Source organism: Pholcus phalangioides, unplaced genomic scaffold (assembly GCF_987345545.1).
Source record: "Pholcus phalangioides strain wild (caught in Gottingen) unplaced genomic scaffold, Ppha-v1.0 ptg000015l_1, whole genome shotgun sequence".
NCBI lineage: Eukaryota > Metazoa > Arthropoda > Arachnida > Araneae > Pholcidae > Pholcus > Pholcus phalangioides.
The window spans coordinates 117,606,681-117,632,605 of record NW_028301608.1 but is presented as its reverse complement, the minus strand read 5'-3'; the positions used below and the strand labels follow the sequence as shown (position 1 = coordinate 117,632,605).

The 25,925-nt window shown below is 39.2% G+C and overlaps 10 protein-coding genes, 2 non-coding genes and 2 pseudogenes across 12 annotated transcripts; 10 read left to right on the top strand and 4 right to left on the bottom strand.

Annotated features, from left to right (window-relative positions):
* The first annotated feature begins 767 nt into the window (after window positions 1-767).
* On the top strand, window positions 768-1,142 carry LOC149077724 (histone H2B). The gene has a single exon (XM_089245355.1). It carries the CDS (start codon window positions 768-770, stop codon window positions 1,140-1,142), a length of 375 nt encoding a protein of 124 aa, XP_089101481.1.
* A 1,988-nt stretch (window positions 1,143-3,130) lies between these two features.
* On the top strand, window positions 3,131-3,505 carry LOC149077723 (histone H2A). The gene has a single exon (XM_089242930.1). The coding sequence runs from the start codon at window positions 3,131-3,133 to the stop codon at window positions 3,503-3,505; it is 375 nt and encodes a 124-aa protein (XP_089099056.1).
* A 484-nt stretch (window positions 3,506-3,989) lies between these two features.
* On the bottom strand, window positions 3,990-4,431 carry LOC149077722 (histone H3). The gene has a single exon (XM_089242929.1). The coding sequence runs from the start codon at window positions 4,417-4,419 to the stop codon at window positions 4,009-4,011; it is 411 nt and encodes a 136-aa protein (XP_089099055.1). The 5' UTR covers window positions 4,420-4,431; the 3' UTR covers window positions 3,990-4,008.
* A 223-nt stretch (window positions 4,432-4,654) lies between these two features.
* On the top strand, window positions 4,655-5,266 carry LOC149077721 (histone H1-III pseudogene; annotated as a pseudogene).
* Window positions 5,267-5,740: 474 nt separating this feature from the next.
* Window positions 5,741-6,052, bottom strand: LOC149077720 (histone H4). The gene has a single exon (XM_089242927.1). The coding sequence runs from the start codon at window positions 6,050-6,052 to the stop codon at window positions 5,741-5,743; it is 312 nt and encodes a 103-aa protein (XP_089099053.1).
* A 585-nt stretch (window positions 6,053-6,637) lies between these two features.
* Window positions 6,638-6,756, top strand: LOC149077719 (5S ribosomal RNA). Its single transcript, XR_016194248.1, has one exon. It is a non-coding gene; the product is annotated as a 5S ribosomal RNA (ribosomal RNA).
* A 754-nt stretch (window positions 6,757-7,510) lies between these two features.
* On the top strand, window positions 7,511-7,885 carry LOC149077718 (histone H2B). The gene has a single exon (XM_089242926.1). The coding sequence runs from the start codon at window positions 7,511-7,513 to the stop codon at window positions 7,883-7,885; it is 375 nt and encodes a 124-aa protein (XP_089099052.1).
* Window positions 7,886-9,873: 1,988 nt separating this feature from the next.
* LOC149077717 (histone H2A) lies at window positions 9,874-10,248 on the top strand. The gene has a single exon (XM_089242925.1). It carries the CDS (start codon window positions 9,874-9,876, stop codon window positions 10,246-10,248), a length of 375 nt encoding a protein of 124 aa, XP_089099051.1.
* A 484-nt stretch (window positions 10,249-10,732) lies between these two features.
* LOC149077716 (histone H3) lies at window positions 10,733-11,174 on the bottom strand. Its single transcript, XM_089242924.1, has one exon. The coding sequence runs from the start codon at window positions 11,160-11,162 to the stop codon at window positions 10,752-10,754; it is 411 nt and encodes a 136-aa protein (XP_089099050.1). The 5' UTR covers window positions 11,163-11,174; the 3' UTR covers window positions 10,733-10,751.
* A 223-nt stretch (window positions 11,175-11,397) lies between these two features.
* On the top strand, window positions 11,398-12,009 carry LOC149077715 (histone H1-III pseudogene; annotated as a pseudogene).
* Window positions 12,010-12,483: 474 nt separating this feature from the next.
* LOC149077714 (histone H4) lies at window positions 12,484-12,795 on the bottom strand. The gene has a single exon (XM_089242923.1). The coding sequence runs from the start codon at window positions 12,793-12,795 to the stop codon at window positions 12,484-12,486; it is 312 nt and encodes a 103-aa protein (XP_089099049.1).
* Window positions 12,796-13,380: 585 nt separating this feature from the next.
* LOC149077713 (5S ribosomal RNA) lies at window positions 13,381-13,499 on the top strand. Its single transcript, XR_016194247.1, has one exon. It is a non-coding gene; the product is annotated as a 5S ribosomal RNA (ribosomal RNA).
* A 754-nt stretch (window positions 13,500-14,253) lies between these two features.
* On the top strand, window positions 14,254-14,628 carry LOC149077712 (histone H2B). The gene has a single exon (XM_089242922.1). It carries the CDS (start codon window positions 14,254-14,256, stop codon window positions 14,626-14,628), a length of 375 nt encoding a protein of 124 aa, XP_089099048.1.
* Window positions 14,629-16,616: 1,988 nt separating this feature from the next.
* On the top strand, window positions 16,617-16,961 carry LOC149077711 (histone H2A-like). Its single transcript, XM_089242391.1, has one exon. The coding sequence runs from the start codon at window positions 16,617-16,619 to the stop codon at window positions 16,959-16,961; it is 345 nt and encodes a 114-aa protein (XP_089098517.1).
* Window positions 16,962-25,925: the final 8,964 nt, after the last annotated feature.

Below are 25,925 nucleotides of genomic sequence, written 5' to 3'. Positions count from 1 at the left end.
AGTCCTGCCTCGAAGACATAATGAAGTTGGACTCTGGTAAAGAGAAGAGAGCCGTTGTCAACAAATTTCTCGTCGAAGCCGGAAATATCCTGGTCAAAGACTGATGATAAGGGGCTCTCTGACTCTATTTTATTTCAGCATTTTTTATTTAATCAGATTTTTCTCAACTTTTCTACTTTTCTTTTCACCCATCTTTTTCTTTCAAAAAATCAAAAAAAACCCTTCTTCAAAAAAACTTAAAAATTTGTGAGAAAAAAAAAAAAATTGTGCTTTATTTTATTTTTGTTTGACTTCTTCCATTTTCTGAACTTTGAAAAATAATATACTAATTCTATCTCTGAATTTTCTCTTCTTGTTGCTAACCATATCGATTACAGGTCCAGCCAACCAGGGATCGAGACCGCACCAGCCAATCCCGTGCGAGCAGAGGCGAAGTTACCTTGTCGCTTCCGAACTTCTTCACAGCGAAACATAATCGTAATGGTACTAATACAAGAAGGTTGCTGCCAGCATTTTACCTGCAAAATTCGTTTAAATTTAAACAGGACCATGACCTTATCATTTTTCCCAAATTTGACAACTTTCCAATACACATGCACTTTTAATTTACATATACTCCCTTGTCTTTCTCTTCATACGTAGTCCCCGTGGCTACAGTTTGTAAGCCCGCAGATGGTTCCCTTGAACCAGGCCCGGGAGATAAAAGTTTAATTCTGGTCTGGTCTGGTGGATTTTTTAACACATTTTCGTAATTTTTTGCAGGTAAAATGCCGCCACAACCTTCAGGAAAAGCTGTGAAGAAAGCCGGAAAGGCCCAGAAGGCTGTCCGTGCTGGAGACAAGAAAAAAAGGAAGAAGCGAAGGAAGGAGAGCTTCGCAATCTACATCTACAAGGTTCTGAAGCAGGTCCACCCAGACACCGGGATATCTAGCAAGGCTATGTCAATTATGAACTCCTTCGTAAATGACATCTTTGAAAGAATTGCAGCGGAATCATCACGACTGGCCCACTACAACAAGAGAAGCACCATCACCAGTCGAGAAATCCAAACTGCAGTGCGGCTGTTACTCCCCGGAGAACTCGCCAAGCACGCAGTGTCTGAAGGAACGAAAGCTGTCACCAAATACACCAGTTCAAAGTAACTTCTTTTCGTTCAGGGTGGGGGGGAAAAAAAAAGGCCCTTTTGAGGGCCAATAAATCGAGTAAGAAGGTTTAACCCTGGTCGCAAACGACTTGTTGCCTAACATAACGGTAATTTAATATAGCAATAATATAATGAGGTGTAATGTAACGTTAGGAGTGCTTACCTTTCATGAAGAAGAAACCAACAATCCTTGTGAATTTATCCCTGGAAAAAAAAAAACATAAATAAATAAGCTATTCGAGCATGCATATATATATATATATATATATATATAAAATCAATGAAATTTCTGCGAAAGAAAAATGTGATGGATGGGGGAAAAAAAAAAGAAGAAACTGTCTTGGGTGGGATTCGAACCCATGCTCGCGTGGAACCGGAATGAAAATTCAAATAAAACCCCCTTATTTTTCCGCCCGCGGCGCCCCCGCGAGGGGTTCCCCAGGTAAGGTATAGCTTCGCAACAATACTTTCTACCACACAATAGATATACCACGTGATATGTTCGGCGCAACAATATTTAAAATATCATTATCTGCCTCCGAATATATTCTCTTGAGTCCAGCGTCTTATCCATTAGGCCACAACGACACAGTCATCTGTTACAATTAACACGATTACGTTATAAACTGCTACAATAATTTTTTAGCAAAAAAAATTCTGTGCCGATACGATACTTTTGAAAGGTAAATTATCATACGATAACAATTTGTAATTATTATAATAAATAACAATTAATTATCATAGCCAAATGCAGATTCGAACAGTAGATTCCCTTTGCGATTTATTTATTTTACATACAATATGTATTTTACATTTATTCATTACATTTATATATTTTACATACAATTTATTTCATTATCATTACAATACTACAATCATTACATTAATTTATTTCATTATAATAACCAAATGCAGATTCGAACCCATGACTTTCATAAACACTAGGCTCAAGATTCGTGTCCGTCGTCGTAACCATTACGCCACTAGACACGACATACATCATTCCTAGTTAGCTACTGAAAGTCAGCGATGCAAAGAAACGAGAAATGCCAACTTCTTTTTTTTTTTTCTGTTTCAATTTCACACAAAAATAGGAAATTATAATTTCACTACAATCTACGTTCATGAACAATTAAATATTCATTTATGATTTCATACTTCTTTTGTGAATATAAACATTATTTCCAGTATTTCGCATGCGTCCCACTTTGTTTCAATTTCATTTTAGCCCCCAGTGTATTATATTAACACATCTCGTTTCGCCAAGTTTATTTACTTCATTTTAGCCTTTCCTTCATTTACCCTAACGTTTCACATTCATTTTGTGCATATAAACATTATTTTAGTATTTCCCATGCGTTCACTTTGTTTCAACAAGTTCATTACCTTTCAGCTCTTTGTGCATACCAGCATCATATTAGAATATCTGTGCTTTGTGCCGCCTTTAAACTCGTTTTTTCTTGGAAGTTCAGCCCATTAAGCAAAAAATAAGTATAGAACCGAATGCTAAATATGAATAAAATAATTTATTTCCTTGAAAATTAGAAAACTTTTCTGTCCCGTATACGGGACGTCAGTAATCTTTAACTTCAACGACGAAAGAGACATGCCATACATGCAGTAGTGCTAAACAAACACCACCTCTAATAACAAAAGGAAAAAAAGAAATAAGTTTCATTTAAAAACGAAGAAATGTATGGGGGGGGGGGGGGGAAAGAGAAGAGAAACCGTTAATACGGGGAGGGAGAAGGAAATGCGGGTCATATAGTCAGCGGAACCTTTTAGTTTTATCGATTATTATTCGGTTCAAAACTACGAAGGCGTTTCTCGTCTACAACTACGACGAACGCGGATCGCGAAAACGCCAAAAAGGGGCACTATTGGCTGAAAGGAAAACAAGGAAGGCAGAGCTCTCAGGCTGATATTGGCGGCGCCAAAAAAAAAGCGCGAAGCGCGATTCCGATCATTTTTTAGGAAAAATTAAACATGTCTGGACGTGGAAAAGGAGGAAAAGTGAAGGGGAAGAGCAAGACCAGGTCTAGCCGTGCCGGTCTACAATTTCCCGTCGGCCGTATCCACCGTCTCCTTCGAAAAGGCAACTACGCCGAGAGGGTAGGTGCCGGAGCTCCGGTATACCTGGCCGCCGTCCTGGAATACCTGGCCGCCGAAGTTCTCGAATTGGCAGGAAATGCAGCGCGAGACAACAAGAAAACCAGGATCATTCCCAGACATCTGCAGCTGGCGATCAGGAACGACGAAGAGTTGAACAAGCTCTTGTCCGGAGTGACCATAGCTCAGGGAGGAGTGCTGCCCAACATCCAGGCAGTTCTCTTGCCCAAGAAAACCGAAAAGAAAGCTTAAGTCAAGCGAGAGAGGAAGAAAAAAAAAAAAAGGCCCTTATCAGGGCCAATAAATCACGCAAAGAGGTCACGCTAAATCGCATTGTTTAATAATAATAACACAGTCGCCTCAATGTCCCCCGGGGAAATTAGAGACTGGTTCCGAAACACAATCGCATTGTCCGCTGGGGATAGCCACGCCCAGACCATAAAAGTGACCCCCCAGTAAACAAAGCAACTCTATTCGAATCCGGCGAGTCTAGAAGTCTGGGTTGGGTGAGGCACAATAGTAATAAAATACAGCGTCACATTTCTCTCAGCGCTGCGCGCAAAACAAAAAACAAAAAAAAAAAACATACGTGGCTTGTCCTAACTTTCTTTTCTAATCAATCAGAAAAATTTCATGTATGGATTAAAAAAAACTATTTCAACTCGTGTGTGGCAATGCGAATGAAAAGGCGCACCTCTTTGCATGTGTTGGCCCTTAGAAGGGCCGTTTTTTTTTTCCTACTCCTCCTTCACGACTTAAGCTCGTTCACCCCGGATCCTACGTGCAAGCTGAATGTCTTTGGGCATGATGGTAACTCTCTTGGCGTGGATAGCGCACAAGTTGGTATCTTCGAACAGACCGACGAGATAGGCCTCGCTGGCCTCCTGCAAAGCCATGACAGCAGAGCTCTGGAAGCGCAAATCGGTCTTGAAGTCCTGGGCGATCTCACGGACGAGGCGCTGGAAGGGCAATTTCCTAATGAGCAATTCCGTCGACTTCTGGTAACGACGGATCTCTCTGAGGGCCACGGTACCGGGCCTGTAACGATGGGGCTTCTTCACTCCCCCCGTCGCCGGGGCACTCTTACGAGCAGCCTTGGTCGCGAGCTGTTTCCTGGGGGCCTTGCCTCCGGTACTCTTTCGGGCAGTCTGCTTGGTCCTAGCCATGTCTGCGTATCGATGAAAGAAACGTCTGAACGCGTTGAGAGCAAGACGATAAATGTTTCTCCTCAATTTTTCCACAATGACAGAAGCGCCAAATTCAAAGTGTAACGGACGACTACGCCGCGATTGGTCGATTTCGAAACCGAGAAACGCGATTGGCTGAAACGAAGCGCAAAGGGAATCTACTGCAAAAAAACGAGAAATTACTGATCATTTCGTTACGTGAGTGCAAGCGAACATGTCCGAAGGTGCACAACCAGCTCAATCTGCCGCGCCAGCCGCCTCGACCCCGAAGAAAAAGGGGGCGAAAGCTGGCAGCAAGAAACCGAAAGCTGCTCCCTCTCATCCGAAAGTATCGGAAATGGTGAACAGTGCCATCACCAGTCTTAAAGAACGGGGCGGATCTTCACTGCAGGCCATCAAGAAGCACATCGGTGCCCAGTACAAGGTGGACGTGGACAAGCTTTCACCCTTCATCAAGAAGTACCTGAAGAGCGCCGTAGTCAGCGGAGCCCTGGTTCAGACCAAGGGCAAGGGTGCCACCGGATCTTTCAAATTGAGCGCATCCGGGCAGAAGAGCAAGGAACCCTCTGCCGCTGCCAAACAGGTGAAGAAACCCAAGAAGGAAGGCGCTTCGAAAAAACCCAAATCCCCCAAGAAGACCGCAAAGCCCAAACAGAAGTCCGAGAAAAAGAAAGCAGCCCCCGCAAAGAAATCGACGGTCAAGAAATCTGCTCCGAAGACCAAGTCTCCGAAAAAAGCAGCCAAACCATCGAAACCGAAAGCGGCGAAGCCGAAAAAAGCAAAGTCCACTCCGAAAAAGACGACGGCAAAGAAAGCAAAAAAATGAGGGAGTAAGCCCAAGGCTTGAAGGAAAAAAAAAAAAAGGCTCTTTTCAGAGCCAAGAAATGTTTGTGAGAAGGTGCCGAACTCGCATATAAATATATGATACGTGTTATCATGATAATATATAAATACATAACATAAATAATCAACGCGATTTTGTTATTAAAGCGCGCGAACACAAATATATATATATATATATATATATAGAACATAAAGCCCCTTACGAGGTCTGACGAGACCTCGCAGCTCTGGGGGGGGGGGGGGGGCCCGTATAGTACTTGACCTTTGACGAAAGTACGATTACAGCAATATTTTTTTTGTAATAAATATTTAGTACCAACCCTTTAAGTTTAGTTTTTTAAACATATTTAACAAAGTTATGCGACTCAGTTTCAACCTATCATATATTTTTTGGCCCTGAGAAGGGCCTTTTTTTTTTTCTCCTCCGCGTCTTCTATGAAAACCGCATATGCTGTTTTTAACCGCCGAAACCGTACAGGGTTCTGCCTTGTCTCTTCAGCGCATAGACCACGTCCATGGCGGTGACGGTTTTCCTCTTGGCGTGCTCGGTGTAAGTGACAGCATCCCTGATAACGTTCTCGAGGAAAACTTTGAGAACTCCACGGGTCTCTTCGTAAATGAGACCGGATATACGTTTCACACCACCACGACGAGCCAAACGACGGATGGCGGGTTTCGTAATGCCCTGGATGTTATCGCGAAGAACTTTACGATGTCTCTTCGCTCCTCCTTTGCCCAAACCTTTTCCTCCCTTGCCTCGACCAGACATGTTGAATTTGCGAAATCTGAAGCAGAAATGAAAGGAAATCGACAATAATCACGATCTCTGTCTCGAAAGCGCGGAGCTGACGTCACCGCTGTCTAACGGGCATTGGTCCGCCGACGAGGCGTTATTCGATTGGTCGATAAAAGACTTGATTTATCCCCCCCCTTTGACAGGAGGGGGGGGGGGAACCGTTATTTCTTCCCCCCCCCCTCCAGAAAATTATCGCAGCAGCACTGAAAGTTGGCGGAATCGATGCCTACTGTAAGAGTACAGATTGAACTGGAAAAAGAAAACAACATTTTCGGCGGAAACTAGAGAATGTCTTAAACATTTTGCGCAAAAAAGAAAAATTGTAGAAGGGCCCTTAGGCGGAATTCCTCACATGTCCGTCAACCAGCTTGTGCGTCTGCGCTTTCGGCAGATGAAAGAGCCTCCTTTGTGATGTCATCAATTAGAGTACCAGTGTGATGTGACACCATCTGTGCCCCAACTCCCACGGGAAGAAAGGAACAAAGCAGCGGAAATGGACGGGCTCCTTTGAATAGATTTTATGATCACTTAAGAAGTGTGAAAAGAGCATTATGTATCGCCAACGGCCATACCATGCTGAAAACACCGGTTCTCGTCCGATCACCGAAGTTAAGCAGCATCGGGCGCGGTTAGTACTTGGGAGGGTGACCACCTGGGAACACCGCGTGCTGTTGGCATCACTTTTCTTTCTTTTTTTAAATCGGTAAGTAACATAATTTTCCAATAATTTAATTTAAAAATATGTGTATGTGGGGGGGGGGGGGGAAGAAGAGAGGGAATAAAAGAAAATTAAACAAATTAATATACTATACGGCCAGTGATATGGGCCTATATGGCTCTGCTTAGTGCTGCCATCTACTGTTGGAATTTTTTTTCCTTTCAGTAATTTCTTCTAATCCCACAATCCATGGCAAATTTCTTTAATAAGATTTAATTTCAAAATATTCAAATTAAAGAAAAATTAAATTTATTTCAAATAAATCAGTGATTCATATACGATTCTACTTAGCACTGCGAGATACTGTTGGCATCATCATATAAATCCTCTTTTTTTATTTATTTGATAATTATGTTTAATCGGATAATCCAATACATAACATTTTCCACAAGCGATTGAATTTTGAAATCTGTGTGTGTGTGTGTGTGGGGGGGGGGGGGGGGGGGGGGTTTGGAAAGGAAGCGGGGGGGGGGGAACAAATTCAATTTCTTAGGTAATTCAGTTCCCGAAGGCGAAGTTGATATATGACTCTGCTCAGTGCTGCCATCTACTGGTGAACAATACGAATTCCCTTCCCCCATTGTTTATATTTGAGATTGGGTTGCGGAAAATCACAAATGAGAAACTTCACTTGTGGAGTAAACTTGAAATCCTTTCGTTATGAAAAAATTTCAAAATTTTTTAACACATTTTCGTAATTTTTTGCAGGTAAAATGCCGCCACAACCTTCAGGAAAAGCTGTGAAGAAAGCCGGAAAGGCCCAGAAGGCTGTCCGTGCTGGAGACAAGAAAAAAAGGAAGAAGCGAAGGAAGGAGAGCTTCGCAATCTACATCTACAAGGTTCTGAAGCAGGTCCACCCAGACACCGGGATATCTAGCAAGGCTATGTCAATTATGAACTCCTTCGTAAATGACATCTTTGAAAGAATTGCAGCGGAATCATCACGACTGGCCCACTACAACAAGAGAAGCACCATCACCAGTCGAGAAATCCAAACTGCAGTGCGGCTGTTACTCCCCGGAGAACTCGCCAAGCACGCAGTGTCTGAAGGAACGAAAGCTGTCACCAAATACACCAGTTCAAAGTAACTTCTTTTCGTTCAGGGTGGGGGGGAAAAAAAAAGGCCCTTTTGAGGGCCAATAAATCGAGTAAGAAGGTTTAACCCTGGTCGCAAACGACTTGTTGCCTAACATAACGGTAATTTAATATAGCAATAATATAATGAGGTGTAATGTAACGTTAGGAGTGCTTACCTTTCATGAAGAAGAAACCAACAATCCTTGTGAATTTATCCCTGGAAAAAAAAAAACATAAATAAATAAGCTATTCGAGCATGCATATATATATATATATATATATATATAAAATCAATGAAATTTCTGCGAAAGAAAAATGTGATGGATGGGGGAAAAAAAAAAGAAGAAACTGTCTTGGGTGGGATTCGAACCCATGCTCGCGTGGAACCGGAATGAAAATTCAAATAAAACCCCCTTATTTTTCCGCCCGCGGCGCCCCCGCGAGGGGTTCCCCAGGTAAGGTATAGCTTCGCAACAATACTTTCTACCACACAATAGATATACCACGTGATATGTTCGGCGCAACAATATTTAAAATATCATTATCTGCCTCCGAATATATTCTCTTGAGTCCAGCGTCTTATCCATTAGGCCACAACGACACAGTCATCTGTTACAATTAACACGATTACGTTATAAACTGCTACAATAATTTTTTAGCAAAAAAAATTCTGTGCCGATACGATACTTTTGAAAGGTAAATTATCATACGATAACAATTTGTAATTATTATAATAAATAACAATTAATTATCATAGCCAAATGCAGATTCGAACAGTAGATTCCCTTTGCGATTTATTTATTTTACATACAATATGTATTTTACATTTATTCATTACATTTATATATTTTACATACAATTTATTTCATTATCATTACAATACTACAATCATTACATTAATTTATTTCATTATAATAACCAAATGCAGATTCGAACCCATGACTTTCATAAACACTAGGCTCAAGATTCGTGTCCGTCGTCGTAACCATTACGCCACTAGACACGACATACATCATTCCTAGTTAGCTACTGAAAGTCAGCGATGCAAAGAAACGAGAAATGCCAACTTCTTTTTTTTTTTTCTGTTTCAATTTCACACAAAAATAGGAAATTATAATTTCACTACAATCTACGTTCATGAACAATTAAATATTCATTTATGATTTCATACTTCTTTTGTGAATATAAACATTATTTCCAGTATTTCGCATGCGTCCCACTTTGTTTCAATTTCATTTTAGCCCCCAGTGTATTATATTAACACATCTCGTTTCGCCAAGTTTATTTACTTCATTTTAGCCTTTCCTTCATTTACCCTAACGTTTCACATTCATTTTGTGCATATAAACATTATTTTAGTATTTCCCATGCGTTCACTTTGTTTCAACAAGTTCATTACCTTTCAGCTCTTTGTGCATACCAGCATCATATTAGAATATCTGTGCTTTGTGCCGCCTTTAAACTCGTTTTTTCTTGGAAGTTCAGCCCATTAAGCAAAAAATAAGTATAGAACCGAATGCTAAATATGAATAAAATAATTTATTTCCTTGAAAATTAGAAAACTTTTCTGTCCCGTATACGGGACGTCAGTAATCTTTAACTTCAACGACGAAAGAGACATGCCATACATGCAGTAGTGCTAAACAAACACCACCTCTAATAACAAAAGGAAAAAAAGAAATAAGTTTCATTTAAAAACGAAGAAATGTATGGGGGGGGGGGGGGGAAAGAGAAGAGAAACCGTTAATACGGGGAGGGAGAAGGAAATGCGGGTCATATAGTCAGCGGAACCTTTTAGTTTTATCGATTATTATTCGGTTCAAAACTACGAAGGCGTTTCTCGTCTACAACTACGACGAACGCGGATCGCGAAAACGCCAAAAAGGGGCACTATTGGCTGAAAGGAAAACAAGGAAGGCAGAGCTCTCAGGCTGATATTGGCGGCGCCAAAAAAAAAGCGCGAAGCGCGATTCCGATCATTTTTTAGGAAAAATTAAACATGTCTGGACGTGGAAAAGGAGGAAAAGTGAAGGGGAAGAGCAAGACCAGGTCTAGCCGTGCCGGTCTACAATTTCCCGTCGGCCGTATCCACCGTCTCCTTCGAAAAGGCAACTACGCCGAGAGGGTAGGTGCCGGAGCTCCGGTATACCTGGCCGCCGTCCTGGAATACCTGGCCGCCGAAGTTCTCGAATTGGCAGGAAATGCAGCGCGAGACAACAAGAAAACCAGGATCATTCCCAGACATCTGCAGCTGGCGATCAGGAACGACGAAGAGTTGAACAAGCTCTTGTCCGGAGTGACCATAGCTCAGGGAGGAGTGCTGCCCAACATCCAGGCAGTTCTCTTGCCCAAGAAAACCGAAAAGAAAGCTTAAGTCAAGCGAGAGAGGAAGAAAAAAAAAAAAAGGCCCTTATCAGGGCCAATAAATCACGCAAAGAGGTCACGCTAAATCGCATTGTTTAATAATAATAACACAGTCGCCTCAATGTCCCCCGGGGAAATTAGAGACTGGTTCCGAAACACAATCGCATTGTCCGCTGGGGATAGCCACGCCCAGACCATAAAAGTGACCCCCCAGTAAACAAAGCAACTCTATTCGAATCCGGCGAGTCTAGAAGTCTGGGTTGGGTGAGGCACAATAGTAATAAAATACAGCGTCACATTTCTCTCAGCGCTGCGCGCAAAACAAAAAACAAAAAAAAAAAACATACGTGGCTTGTCCTAACTTTCTTTTCTAATCAATCAGAAAAATTTCATGTATGGATTAAAAAAAACTATTTCAACTCGTGTGTGGCAATGCGAATGAAAAGGCGCACCTCTTTGCATGTGTTGGCCCTTAGAAGGGCCGTTTTTTTTTTCCTACTCCTCCTTCACGACTTAAGCTCGTTCACCCCGGATCCTACGTGCAAGCTGAATGTCTTTGGGCATGATGGTAACTCTCTTGGCGTGGATAGCGCACAAGTTGGTATCTTCGAACAGACCGACGAGATAGGCCTCGCTGGCCTCCTGCAAAGCCATGACAGCAGAGCTCTGGAAGCGCAAATCGGTCTTGAAGTCCTGGGCGATCTCACGGACGAGGCGCTGGAAGGGCAATTTCCTAATGAGCAATTCCGTCGACTTCTGGTAACGACGGATCTCTCTGAGGGCCACGGTACCGGGCCTGTAACGATGGGGCTTCTTCACTCCCCCCGTCGCCGGGGCACTCTTACGAGCAGCCTTGGTCGCGAGCTGTTTCCTGGGGGCCTTGCCTCCGGTACTCTTTCGGGCAGTCTGCTTGGTCCTAGCCATGTCTGCGTATCGATGAAAGAAACGTCTGAACGCGTTGAGAGCAAGACGATAAATGTTTCTCCTCAATTTTTCCACAATGACAGAAGCGCCAAATTCAAAGTGTAACGGACGACTACGCCGCGATTGGTCGATTTCGAAACCGAGAAACGCGATTGGCTGAAACGAAGCGCAAAGGGAATCTACTGCAAAAAAACGAGAAATTACTGATCATTTCGTTACGTGAGTGCAAGCGAACATGTCCGAAGGTGCACAACCAGCTCAATCTGCCGCGCCAGCCGCCTCGACCCCGAAGAAAAAGGGGGCGAAAGCTGGCAGCAAGAAACCGAAAGCTGCTCCCTCTCATCCGAAAGTATCGGAAATGGTGAACAGTGCCATCACCAGTCTTAAAGAACGGGGCGGATCTTCACTGCAGGCCATCAAGAAGCACATCGGTGCCCAGTACAAGGTGGACGTGGACAAGCTTTCACCCTTCATCAAGAAGTACCTGAAGAGCGCCGTAGTCAGCGGAGCCCTGGTTCAGACCAAGGGCAAGGGTGCCACCGGATCTTTCAAATTGAGCGCATCCGGGCAGAAGAGCAAGGAACCCTCTGCCGCTGCCAAACAGGTGAAGAAACCCAAGAAGGAAGGCGCTTCGAAAAAACCCAAATCCCCCAAGAAGACCGCAAAGCCCAAACAGAAGTCCGAGAAAAAGAAAGCAGCCCCCGCAAAGAAATCGACGGTCAAGAAATCTGCTCCGAAGACCAAGTCTCCGAAAAAAGCAGCCAAACCATCGAAACCGAAAGCGGCGAAGCCGAAAAAAGCAAAGTCCACTCCGAAAAAGACGACGGCAAAGAAAGCAAAAAAATGAGGGAGTAAGCCCAAGGCTTGAAGGAAAAAAAAAAAAAGGCTCTTTTCAGAGCCAAGAAATGTTTGTGAGAAGGTGCCGAACTCGCATATAAATATATGATACGTGTTATCATGATAATATATAAATACATAACATAAATAATCAACGCGATTTTGTTATTAAAGCGCGCGAACACAAATATATATATATATATATATATATAGAACATAAAGCCCCTTACGAGGTCTGACGAGACCTCGCAGCTCTGGGGGGGGGGGGGGGGCCCGTATAGTACTTGACCTTTGACGAAAGTACGATTACAGCAATATTTTTTTTGTAATAAATATTTAGTACCAACCCTTTAAGTTTAGTTTTTTAAACATATTTAACAAAGTTATGCGACTCAGTTTCAACCTATCATATATTTTTTGGCCCTGAGAAGGGCCTTTTTTTTTTTCTCCTCCGCGTCTTCTATGAAAACCGCATATGCTGTTTTTAACCGCCGAAACCGTACAGGGTTCTGCCTTGTCTCTTCAGCGCATAGACCACGTCCATGGCGGTGACGGTTTTCCTCTTGGCGTGCTCGGTGTAAGTGACAGCATCCCTGATAACGTTCTCGAGGAAAACTTTGAGAACTCCACGGGTCTCTTCGTAAATGAGACCGGATATACGTTTCACACCACCACGACGAGCCAAACGACGGATGGCGGGTTTCGTAATGCCCTGGATGTTATCGCGAAGAACTTTACGATGTCTCTTCGCTCCTCCTTTGCCCAAACCTTTTCCTCCCTTGCCTCGACCAGACATGTTGAATTTGCGAAATCTGAAGCAGAAATGAAAGGAAATCGACAATAATCACGATCTCTGTCTCGAAAGCGCGGAGCTGACGTCACCGCTGTCTAACGGGCATTGGTCCGCCGACGAGGCGTTATTCGATTGGTCGATAAAAGACTTGATTTATCCCCCCCCTTTGACAGGAGGGGGGGGGGGAACCGTTATTTCTTCCCCCCCCCCTCCAGAAAATTATCGCAGCAGCACTGAAAGTTGGCGGAATCGATGCCTACTGTAAGAGTACAGATTGAACTGGAAAAAGAAAACAACATTTTCGGCGGAAACTAGAGAATGTCTTAAACATTTTGCGCAAAAAAGAAAAATTGTAGAAGGGCCCTTAGGCGGAATTCCTCACATGTCCGTCAACCAGCTTGTGCGTCTGCGCTTTCGGCAGATGAAAGAGCCTCCTTTGTGATGTCATCAATTAGAGTACCAGTGTGATGTGACACCATCTGTGCCCCAACTCCCACGGGAAGAAAGGAACAAAGCAGCGGAAATGGACGGGCTCCTTTGAATAGATTTTATGATCACTTAAGAAGTGTGAAAAGAGCATTATGTATCGCCAACGGCCATACCATGCTGAAAACACCGGTTCTCGTCCGATCACCGAAGTTAAGCAGCATCGGGCGCGGTTAGTACTTGGGAGGGTGACCACCTGGGAACACCGCGTGCTGTTGGCATCACTTTTCTTTCTTTTTTTAAATCGGTAAGTAACATAATTTTCCAATAATTTAATTTAAAAATATGTGTATGTGGGGGGGGGGGGGGAAGAAGAGAGGGAATAAAAGAAAATTAAACAAATTAATATACTATACGGCCAGTGATATGGGCCTATATGGCTCTGCTTAGTGCTGCCATCTACTGTTGGAATTTTTTTTCCTTTCAGTAATTTCTTCTAATCCCACAATCCATGGCAAATTTCTTTAATAAGATTTAATTTCAAAATATTCAAATTAAAGAAAAATTAAATTTATTTCAAATAAATCAGTGATTCATATACGATTCTACTTAGCACTGCGAGATACTGTTGGCATCATCATATAAATCCTCTTTTTTTATTTATTTGATAATTATGTTTAATCGGATAATCCAATACATAACATTTTCCACAAGCGATTGAATTTTGAAATCTGTGTGTGTGTGTGTGTGGGGGGGGGGGGGGGGGGGGGGTTTGGAAAGGAAGCGGGGGGGGGGGAACAAATTCAATTTCTTAGGTAATTCAGTTCCCGAAGGCGAAGTTGATATATGACTCTGCTCAGTGCTGCCATCTACTGGTGAACAATACGAATTCCCTTCCCCCATTGTTTATATTTGAGATTGGGTTGCGGAAAATCACAAATGAGAAACTTCACTTGTGGAGTAAACTTGAAATCCTTTCGTTATGAAAAAATTTCAAAATTTTTTAACACATTTTCGTAATTTTTTGCAGGTAAAATGCCGCCACAACCTTCAGGAAAAGCTGTGAAGAAAGCCGGAAAGGCCCAGAAGGCTGTCCGTGCTGGAGACAAGAAAAAAAGGAAGAAGCGAAGGAAGGAGAGCTTCGCAATCTACATCTACAAGGTTCTGAAGCAGGTCCACCCAGACACCGGGATATCTAGCAAGGCTATGTCAATTATGAACTCCTTCGTAAATGACATCTTTGAAAGAATTGCAGCGGAATCATCACGACTGGCCCACTACAACAAGAGAAGCACCATCACCAGTCGAGAAATCCAAACTGCAGTGCGGCTGTTACTCCCCGGAGAACTCGCCAAGCACGCAGTGTCTGAAGGAACGAAAGCTGTCACCAAATACACCAGTTCAAAGTAACTTCTTTTCGTTCAGGGTGGGGGGGAAAAAAAAAGGCCCTTTTGAGGGCCAATAAATCGAGTAAGAAGGTTTAACCCTGGTCGCAAACGACTTGTTGCCTAACATAACGGTAATTTAATATAGCAATAATATAATGAGGTGTAATGTAACGTTAGGAGTGCTTACCTTTCATGAAGAAGAAACCAACAATCCTTGTGAATTTATCCCTGGAAAAAAAAAAACATAAATAAATAAGCTATTCGAGCATGCATATATATATATATATATATATATATAAAATCAATGAAATTTCTGCGAAAGAAAAATGTGATGGATGGGGGAAAAAAAAAAGAAGAAACTGTCTTGGGTGGGATTCGAACCCATGCTCGCGTGGAACCGGAATGAAAATTCAAATAAAACCCCCTTATTTTTCCGCCCGCGGCGCCCCCGCGAGGGGTTCCCCAGGTAAGGTATAGCTTCGCAACAATACTTTCTACCACACAATAGATATACCACGTGATATGTTCGGCGCAACAATATTTAAAATATCATTATCTGCCTCCGAATATATTCTCTTGAGTCCAGCGTCTTATCCATTAGGCCACAACGACACAGTCATCTGTTACAATTAACACGATTACGTTATAAACTGCTACAATAATTTTTTAGCAAAAAAAATTCTGTGCCGATACGATACTTTTGAAAGGTAAATTATCATACGATAACAATTTGTAATTATTATAATAAATAACAATTAATTATCATAGCCAAATGCAGATTCGAACAGTAGATTCCCTTTGCGATTTATTTATTTTACATACAATATGTATTTTACATTTATTCATTACATTTATATATTTTACATACAATTTATTTCATTATCATTACAATACTACAATCATTACATTAATTTATTTCATTATAATAACCAAATGCAGATTCGAACCCATGACTTTCATAAACACTAGGCTCAAGATTCGTGTCCGTCGTCGTAACCATTACGCCACTAGACACGACATACATCATTCCTAGTTAGCTACTGAAAGTCAGCGATGCAAAGAAACGAGAAATGCCAACTTCTTTTTTTTTTTTCTGTTTCAATTTCACACAAAAATAGGAAATTATAATTTCACTACAATCTACGTTCATGAACAATTAAATATTCATTTATGATTTCATACTTCTTTTGTGAATATAAACATTATTTCCAGTATTTCGCATGCGTCCCACTTTGTTTCAATTTCATTTTAGCCCCCAGTGTATTATATTAACACATCTCGTTTCGCCAAGTTTATTTACTTCATTTTAGCCTTTCCTTCATTTACCCTAACGTTTCACATTCATTTTGTGCATATAAACATTATTTTAGTATTTCCCATGCGTTCACTTTGTTTCAACAAGTTCATTACCTTTCAGCTCTTTGTGCATACCAGCATCATATTAGAATATCTGTGCTTTGTGCCGCCTTTAAACTCGTTTTTTCTTGGAAGTTCAGCCCATTAAGCAAAAAATAAGTATAGAACCGAATGCTAAATATGAATAAAATAATTTATTTCCTTGAAAATTAGAAAACTTTTCTGTCCCGTATACGGGACGTCAGTAATCTTTAACTTCAACGACGAAAGAGACATGCCATACATGCAGTAGTGCTAAACAAACACCACCTCTAATAACAAAAGGAAAAAAAGAAATAAGTTTCATTTAAAAACGAAGAAATGTATGGGGGGGGGGGGGGGAAAGAGAAGAGAAACCGTTAATACGGGGAGGGAGAAGGAAATGCGGGTCATATAGTCAGCGGAACCTTTTAGTTTTATCGATTATTATTCGGTTCAAAACTACGAAGGCGTTTCTCGTCTACAACTACGACGAACGCGGATCGCGAAAACGCCAAAAAGGGGCACTATTGGCTGAAAGGAAAACAAGGAAGGCAGAGCTCTCAGGCTGATATTGGCGGCGCCAAAAAAAAAGCGCGAAGCGCGATTCCGATCATTTTTTAGGAAAAATTAAACATGTCTGGACGTGGAAAAGGAGGAAAAGTGAAGGGGAAGAGCAAGACCAGGTCTAGCCGTGCCGGTCTACAATTTCCCGTCGGCCGTATCCACCGTCTCCTTCGAAAAGGCAACTACGCCGAGAGGGTAGGTGCCGGAGCTCCGGTATACCTGGCCGCCGAAGTTCTCGAATTGGCAGGAAATGCAGCGCGAGACAACAAGAAATTTGTTTTTAATCCATACAACTCGTGTGTGGCAATGCGAATGAAAAGGCGCACCTCTTTGCATGTGTTGGCCCTTAACGCTATCGAAGTAATGCGGAAGGATTTTAAATGTAATGAAGGTGGGTGTATTGTAGCTATATGAAAAAAAAGATGGCAGCACTTTACTATTATCAAGAAGGGACATTAGAGGGCAGGACTGTACTAGTACCAGGAGAAACAATAGATGGCAGCAGTGTATCAGTAGGAAAACAACAGATGGCAGCACTATTACTAGTGGAGAAACAATAGGTGGCAGCACTGTAGGATGAGCAGGAAAAAAAACAGATGGCAGGATTATTAATATTGGGAGAAAGAATATAAGGGAGCAGTGGTTGACTAGGAGGAACAATAGATGGCAGCACTGAGGAGGAATAATATAAGGGAGAACTATGACTAGGAGAAACACCAGATGGCAGCACTGCATGACGAGTAGGAGAAAGAATAGATGGGAGGAGTGCATGATCACCAGAATGAACAGTAGATGGCAGCAAAAAAAAAAATATGAGTTGAGGACAGTGAAGGAAACAGAGAGGGCAGCACTGTTTAAGAGACGTAGAAGGGTATGGGTAATCGATGTGCGTGGCAGAAGGAATCGATATAGGGAAGGAATGCGATCGATAGAGTAGGTGGAGGATTTCGATACGGGAGTGATTGAGACATGGTCGGAAGGAATCGATATAGTACAGGATAATCGATTGGTCCAGGGGAAAAAAAAGTCCAGGGGAAAAAAAAGTCCAGGGGAAAAAAAAGTCCAGGGGAAAAAAAAGTCCAGGGGAAAAAAAAGTCCAGGGGAAAAAAAAGTCCAGGGGAAAAAAAAGTCCAGGGGAAAAAAAAGTCCAGGGGAAAAAAAAGTCCAGGGGAAAAAAAAGTCCAGGGGAAAAAAAAGTCCAGGGGAAAAAAAAGTCCAGGGGAAAAAAAAGTCCAGGGGAAAAAAAAGTCCAGGGGAAAAAAAAGTCCAGGGGAAAAAAAAGTCCAGGGGAAAAAAAAGTCCAGGGGAAAAAAAAGTCCAGGGGAAAAAAAAGTCCAGGGGAAAAAAAAGTCCAGGGGAAAAAAAAGTCCAGGGGAAAAAAAAGTCCAGGGGAAAAAAAAGTCCAGGGGAAAAAAAAGTCCAGGGGAAAAAAAAGTCCAGGGGAAAAAAAAGTCCAGGGGAAAAAAAAGTCCAGGGGAAAAAAAAGTCCAGGGGAAAAAAAAGTCCAGGGGAAAAAAAAGTCCAGGGGAAAAAAAAGTCCAGGGGAAAAAAAAGTCCAGGGGAAAAAAAAGTCCAGGGGAAAAAAAAGTCCAGGGGAAAAAAAAGTCCAGGGGAAAAAAAAGTCCAGGGGAAAAAAAAGTCCAGGGGAAAAAAAAGTCCAGGGGAAAAAAAAGTCCAGGGGAAAAAAAAGTCCAGGGGAAAAAAAAGTCCAGGGGAAAAAAAAGTCCAGGGGAAAAAAAAGTCCAGGGGAAAAAAAAGTCCAGGGGAAAAAAAAGTCCAGGGGAAAAAAAAGTCCAGGGGAAAAAAAAGTCCAGGGGAAAAAAAAGTCCAGGGGAAAAAAAAGTCCAGGGGAAAAAAAAGTCCAGGGGAAAAAAAAGTCCAGGGGAAAAAAAAGTCCAGGGGAAAAAAAAGTCCAGGGGAAAAAAAAGTCCAGGGGAAAAAAAAGTCCAGGGGAAAAAAAAGTCCAGGGGAAAAAAGAAAATTCAATTAAAATGAATGAAATGCTATGTACAGGTTAATTTACTCTGATATTAGATGAAGTAATGTTCCAGGGGGGGGGGGCGATAGAAGCTATGGGTGTACCATAGGATTTTACGGGTGAGATTGCATTAGGGGGTGATGGAAGAAAAGAAATTTCTGAAGGGGATGATAAAATAAAAAAAGGTTGGGAAACTCTTACATTATTTGTTTATAAACTGTTTCCCAACCTTTTTTTCATTTTATCATCCCCTTCAGAAATTTCTTTTCTTCCATCACCCCCTAATGCAATCTAACCCGTAAAATCCTATGGTACACCCATAGCTTCTCGCCCCCCTGGAACATTCCATCTCCCCCAGGGGGCATTAATGGGAATCACTGTGTTAGACGAACGTTAACTTGGATTAATTCAAAGCAATGTTCTGGAAGAAGTTCCAGCCTTCGATGATATCAGCCCTTGCGTGCACAGGGCCGAAATCAACTTTCAGCCAGCGCGCTATGGGTTGATCCAGGTTAACATTCTGTGTTCCGTAAATGATGTCAATTACAAGCAAAACAGCAAAGTACACTAAAGCAACGTAACTGACATGCAAGTAACGAAGTATAAATATGAACAAAGCAAAGTATCAATTGAAGCAAAGTATCAACATGAATGAACCAACCAACTATGACGACGAAAAACATGAAGAAACCTGAACAACATGTTCTTAAAAAAAAAATCAACGCATGAATGACACTAAGAAACCTGAGCATAGAACATCAGCATAATTCACACATGGACAAACTAAATCAACAATATTGTGAATGATCCCATGAAAAAAAAATTCACCATAAGCAAAAGAAAAATCAACATGAATGACACTAAGAAACCGGAATATAGAACATTAACAAACGATCCCATGAAAAAAAAAAAAATTGACATGAAAAAGAAAAGGCAACATGAAGAAACATCAAAAAATTAATAAAACAATATAATATATAAAAAAAGCAAACAAAAAATATCATAATAAACTCTCCAAGAAACTGCCCTGAAAATAATAGTGTGTATAACTGATCAATCTTATTAACATGTTTCATAATATTCGACAGAAACGTGTGTGACTCACAAACATCAGTAAGTCGTCAATGCAATAAAAAAAATAATAATTGATACATACCTTGACTTGTCATCAAATATCATTATTTTTCTCACTGTCACGACCAACATGGTAACCTGTTGTAAAATAAAACAATCAACGGCGCAAATAGCCATTGACTAGTTCGTACAATGTAACGCGGAAAAGAATTTCAAGCAGACACACACATTCTTCAGAAACACTCATGTTTCACACACATGAAACATAAACTCACTAAACTCAAGACCTTCATCCATCAAATTAATTGCCAGAAAATATTAAAACAAGGCAAACCTCCAATTTTCATTTTGACTAAATATGTAAGGCACGTTGAAATAACGTACACGTTTCATGAGTGAAAAACAGTTTCTATCGTACAACATAACACGAATGCAGTAGAAAAATTCAGGCCGAAAAACTCCTGTGAATATAAAGCAAAAACCTTCATTCGTCAATTAATAATTAAAACGAATCATGTCTTCCCATTTAAAAAAAAAACCACCAGCGAACAAGGCAAACCTTCATGTTTCATTTTGACTAAAACTTGGAAAATAAAAAACATAACACAAGTACAAAAATTCAGGCCAACTCCATACGAAAACTCATGTAAATATGAGGCAGAAACCTTCATTCGTCAATTAATAATTAAAACGAATCATGTCTTCCCATTAAAAAAAAAACACCAGCAAACAAGGCAAACCTTCATGTTTCATTTTGACTAAAACTTGGAAAATAAAAAACATAACACAAGTACAAAAATTCAGGCCAACTCCATACGAAAACTCATGTAAATATGAGGCAGAAACCTTCACTCGTCAATTAATAATTAAAACGAATCATGTCTTCCCATTTAAAAAAAAAAACCACCAGCAAACAAGGCAAACCTTCATGTTTCATTTTGACTAAAACTTGGAAAATAAAAAACATAACACAAGTACAAAAATTCAGGCCAACTCCATACGAAAACTCATGTAAATATGAGGCAGAAACCTTCATTCGTCAATTAATAATTAAAACGAATCATGTCTTCCCATTTAAAAAAAAAACTCCACCAGCGAACAAGGCAAACCTTCATGTTTCATTTTCACTAAAACTTGAAAAATGAAAAACATAACACAAGTACAAAAATTCAGGCCAACTCCATACGAAAACTCATGTAAATATGAGGCAGAAACCTTCATTCGTCAATTAATAATTAAAACGAATCATGTCTTCCCATTAAAAAAAAAACACCAGCAAACAAGGCAAACCTTCATGTTTCATTTTGACTAAAACTTGGAAAATAAAAAACATAACACAAGTACAAAAATTCAGGCCAACTCCATACGAAAACTCATGTAAATATGAGGCAGAAACCTTCACTCGTCAATTAATAATTAAAACGAATGATGTCTTCCCATTTAAAAAAAAAAACCACCAGCAAACAAGGCAAACCTTCATGTTTCATTTTGACTAAAACTTGGAAAATAAAAAACATAACACAAGTACAAAAATTCAGGCCAACTCCATACGAAAACTCATGTAAATATGAGGCAGAAACCTTCACTCGTCAATTAATAATTAAAACGAATCATGTCTTCCCATTTAAAAAAAAAAACCACCAGCGAACAAGGCAAACCTTCATGTTTCATTTTGAAAACTCATACGAAAACTCATGTAAATATGAGGCAGAAACCTTCATTCGTCAATTAATAATTAAAACGAATCATGTCTTCCCATTTAAAAAAAAAAACTCGACCAGCGAACAAGGCAAACCTTCATGTTTCATTTTGACTAAAACTTGGAAAATAAAAAACATAACACAAGTACAAAAATTCAGGCCAACTCCATACGAAAACTCATGTAAATATGAGGCAGAAACCTTCATTCGTCAATTAATAATTAAAACGAATCATGTCTTCCCATTTAAAAAAAAAACTCCACCAGCGAACAAGGCAAACCTTCATGTTTCATTTTCACTAAAACTTGGAAAATAAAAAACATAACACAAGTACAAAAATTCAGGCCAACTCCATACGAAAACTCATGTAAATATGAGGCAGAAACTTTCATTCGTGAATTAATAATTAAAACGAATCATGTCTTCCCATTTAAAAAAAAAACTCCACCAGCGAACAAGGCAAACCTTCATGTTTCATTTTCACTAAAACTTGGAAAATAAAAAACATAACACAAGTACAAAAATTCAGGCCAACTCCATACGAAAACTCATGTAAATATGAGGCAGAAACCTTCATTCTTCAATTAATAATTAAAACGAATCATGTCTTCCCATTAAAAAAAATACCAGCAAACAAGGCAAACCTTCATGTTTCATTTTGACTAAAACTTGGAAAATAAAAAACATAACACAAGTACAAAAATTCAGGCCAACTCCATACGAAAACTCATGTAAATATGAGGCAGAAACCTTCATTCGTCAATTAATAATTAAAACGAATCATGTCTTCCCATTTAAAAAAAAAACTCCACCAGCGAACAAGGCAAACCTTCATGTTTCATTTTGACTAAAACTTGGAAAATAAAAAACATAACACAAGTACAAAAATTCAGGCCAACTCCATACGAAAACTCATGTAAATATGAGGCAGAAACCTTCATTCGTCAATTAATAATTAAAACGAATCATGTCTTCCCATTTAAAAAAAAAAACCACCAGCGAACAAGGCAAACCTTCATGTTTCATTTTGACTAAAACTTGGAAAATAAAAAACATAACACAAGTACAAAAATTCAGGCCAACTCCATACGAAAACTCATGTAAATATGAGGCAGAAACCTTCATTCGTCAATTAATAATTAAAACGAATCATGTCTTCCCATTTAAAAAAAAAAACCACCAGCGAACAAGGCAAACCTTCATGTTTCATTTTGACTAAAACTTGGAAAATAAAAAACATAACACAAGTACAAAAATTCAGGCCAACTCCATACGAAAACTCATGTAAATATGAGGCAGAAACCTTCATTCGTCAATTAATAATTAAAACGAATCATGTCTTCCCATTTAAAAAAAAAACTCCACCAGCGAACAAGGCAAACCTTCATGTTTCATTTTCACTAAAACTTGAAAAATGAAAAACATAACACAAGTACAAAAATTCAGGCCAACTCCATACGAAAACTCATGTAAATATGAGGCAGAAACCTTCATTCGTCAATTAATAATTAAAACGAATCATGTCTTCCCATTAAAAAAAAAACACCAGCAAACAAGGCAAACCTTCATGTTTCATTTTGACTAAAACTTGGAAAATAAAAAACATAACACAAGTACAAAAATTCAGGCCAACTCCATACGAAAACTCATGTAAATATGAGGCAGAAACCTTCATTCTTCAATTAATAATTAAAACGAATCATGTCTTCCCATTAAAAAAAATACCAGCAAACAAGGCAAACCTTCATGTTTCATTTTGACTAAAACTTGGAAAATAAAAAACATAACACAAGTACAAAAATTCAGGCCAACTCCATACGAAAACTCATGTAAATATGAGGCAGAAACCTTCATTCGTCAATTAATAATTAAAACGAATCATGTCTTCCCATTTAAAAAAAAAACTCCACCAGCGAACAAGGCAAACCTTCATGTTTCATTTTCACTAAAACTTGGAAAATAAAAAACATAACACAAGTACAAAAATTCAGGCCAACTCCATACGAAAACTCATGTAAATATGAGGCAGAAACCTTCATTCGTCAATTAATAATTAAAACGAATCATGTCTTCCCATTTAAAAAAAAAACTCCACCAGCGAACAAGGCAAACCTTCATGTTTCATTTTCACTAAAACTTGGAAAATAAAAAACATAACACAAGTACAAAAATTCAGGCCAACTCCATACGAAAACTCATGTAAATATGAGGCAGAAACCTTCATTCGTCAATTAATAATTAAAACGAATCATGTCTTCCCATTTAAAAAAAAAAACCACCAGCGAACAAGGCAAACCTTCATGTTTCATTTTGACTAAAACTTGGAAAATAAAAAACATAACACAAGTACAAAAATTCAGGCCAACTCCATACGAAAACTCATGTAAATATGAGGCAGAAACCTTCATTTGTCAATTAATAATTAAAACGAATCATGTCTTCCCATTTAAAAAAAAAAACCACCAGCGAACAAGGCAAACCTTCATGTTTCATTTTGACTAAAACTTGGAAAATAAAAAACATAACACAAGTACAAAAATTCAGGCCAACTCCATACGAAAACTCATGTAAATATGAGGCAGAAACCTTCATTCGTCAATTAATAATTAAAACGAATCATGTCTTCCCATTTAAAAAAAAAACTCCACCAGCGAACAAGGCAAACCTTCATGTTTCATTTTCACTAAAACTTGAAAAATGAAAAACATAACACAAGTACAAAAATTCAGGCCAACTCCATACGAAAACTCATGTAAATATGAGGCAGAAACCTTCATTCGTCAATTAATAATTAAAACGAATCATGTCTTCCCATTAAAAAAAAAACACCAGCAAACAAGGCAAACCTTCATGTTTCATTTTGACTAAAACTTGGAAAATAAAAAACATAACACAAGTACAAAAATTCAGGCCAACTCCATACGAAAACTCATGTAAATATGAGGCAGAAACCTTCATTCGTCAATTAATAATTAAAACGAATCATGTCTTCCCATTAAAAAAAAAACACCAGCAAACAAGGCAAACCTTCATGTTTCATTTTGACTAAAACTTGGAAAATAAAAAACATAACACAAGTACAAAAATTCAGGCCAACTCCATACGAAAACTCATGTAAATATGAGGCAGAAACCTTCATTCTTCAATTAATAATTAAAACGAATCATGTCTTCCCATTAAAAAAAATACCAGCAAACAAGGCAAACCTTCATGTTTCATTTTGACTAAAACTTGGAAAATAAAAAACATAACACAAGTACAAAAATTCAGGCCAACTCCATACGAAAACTCATGTAAATATGAGGCAGAAACCTTCATTCGTCAATTAATAATTAAAACGAATCATGTCTTCCCATTTAAAAAAAAAACTCCACCAGCGAACAAGGCAAACCTTCATGTTTCATTTTGACTAAAACTTGGAAAATAAAAAACATAACACAAGTACAAAAATTCAGGCCAACTCCATACGAAAACTCATGTAAATATGAGGCAGAAACCTTCATTCGTCAATTAATAATTAAAACGAATCATGTCTTCCCATTAAAAAAAAAACACCAGCAAACAAGGCAAACCTTCATGTTTCATTTTGACTAAAACTTGGAAAATAAAAAACATAACACAAGTACAAAAATTCAGGCCAACTCCATACGAAAACTCATGTAAATATGAGGCAGAAACCTTCACTCGTCAATTAATAATTAAAACGAATCATGTCTTCCCATTTAAAAAAAAAAACCACCAGCAAACAAGGCAAACCTTCATGTTTCATTTTGACTAAAACTTGGAAAATAAAAAACATAACACAAGTACAAAAATTCAGGCCAACTCCATACGAAAACTCATGTAAATATGAGGCAGAAACCTTCATTCTTCAATTAATAATTAAAACGAATCATGTCTTCCCATTAAAAAAAATACCAGCAAACAAGGCAAACCTTCATGTTTCATTTTGACTAAAACTTGGAAAATAAAAAACATAACACAAGTACAAAAATTCAGGCCAACTCCATACGAAAACTCATGTAAATATGAGGCAGAAACCTTCATTCGTCAATTAATAATTAAAACGAATCATGTCTTCCCATTTAAAAAAAAAACTCGACCAGCGAACAAGGCAAACCTTCATGTTTCATTTTGACTAAAACTTGGAAAATAAAAAACATAACACAAGTACAAAAATTCAGGCCAACTCCATACGAAAACTCATGTAAATATGAGGCAGAAACCTTCATTCGTCAATTAATAATTAAAACGAATCATGTCTTCCCATTTAAAAAAAAAACTCCACCAGCGAACAAGGCAAAGCTTCATGTTTCATTTTCACTAAAACTTGGAAAATAAAAAACATAACACAAGTACAAAAATTCAGGCCAACTCCATACGAAAACTCATGTAAATATGAGGCAGAAACTTTCATTCGTGAATTAATAATTAAAACGAATCATGTCTTCCCATTTAAAAAAAAAACTCCACCAGCGAACAAGGCAAACCTTCATGTTTCATTTTCACTAAAACTTGGAAAATAAAAAACATAACACAAGTACAAAAATTCAGGCCAACTCCATACGAAAACTCATGTAAATATGAGGCAGAAACCTTCATTTGTCAATTAATAATTAAAACGAA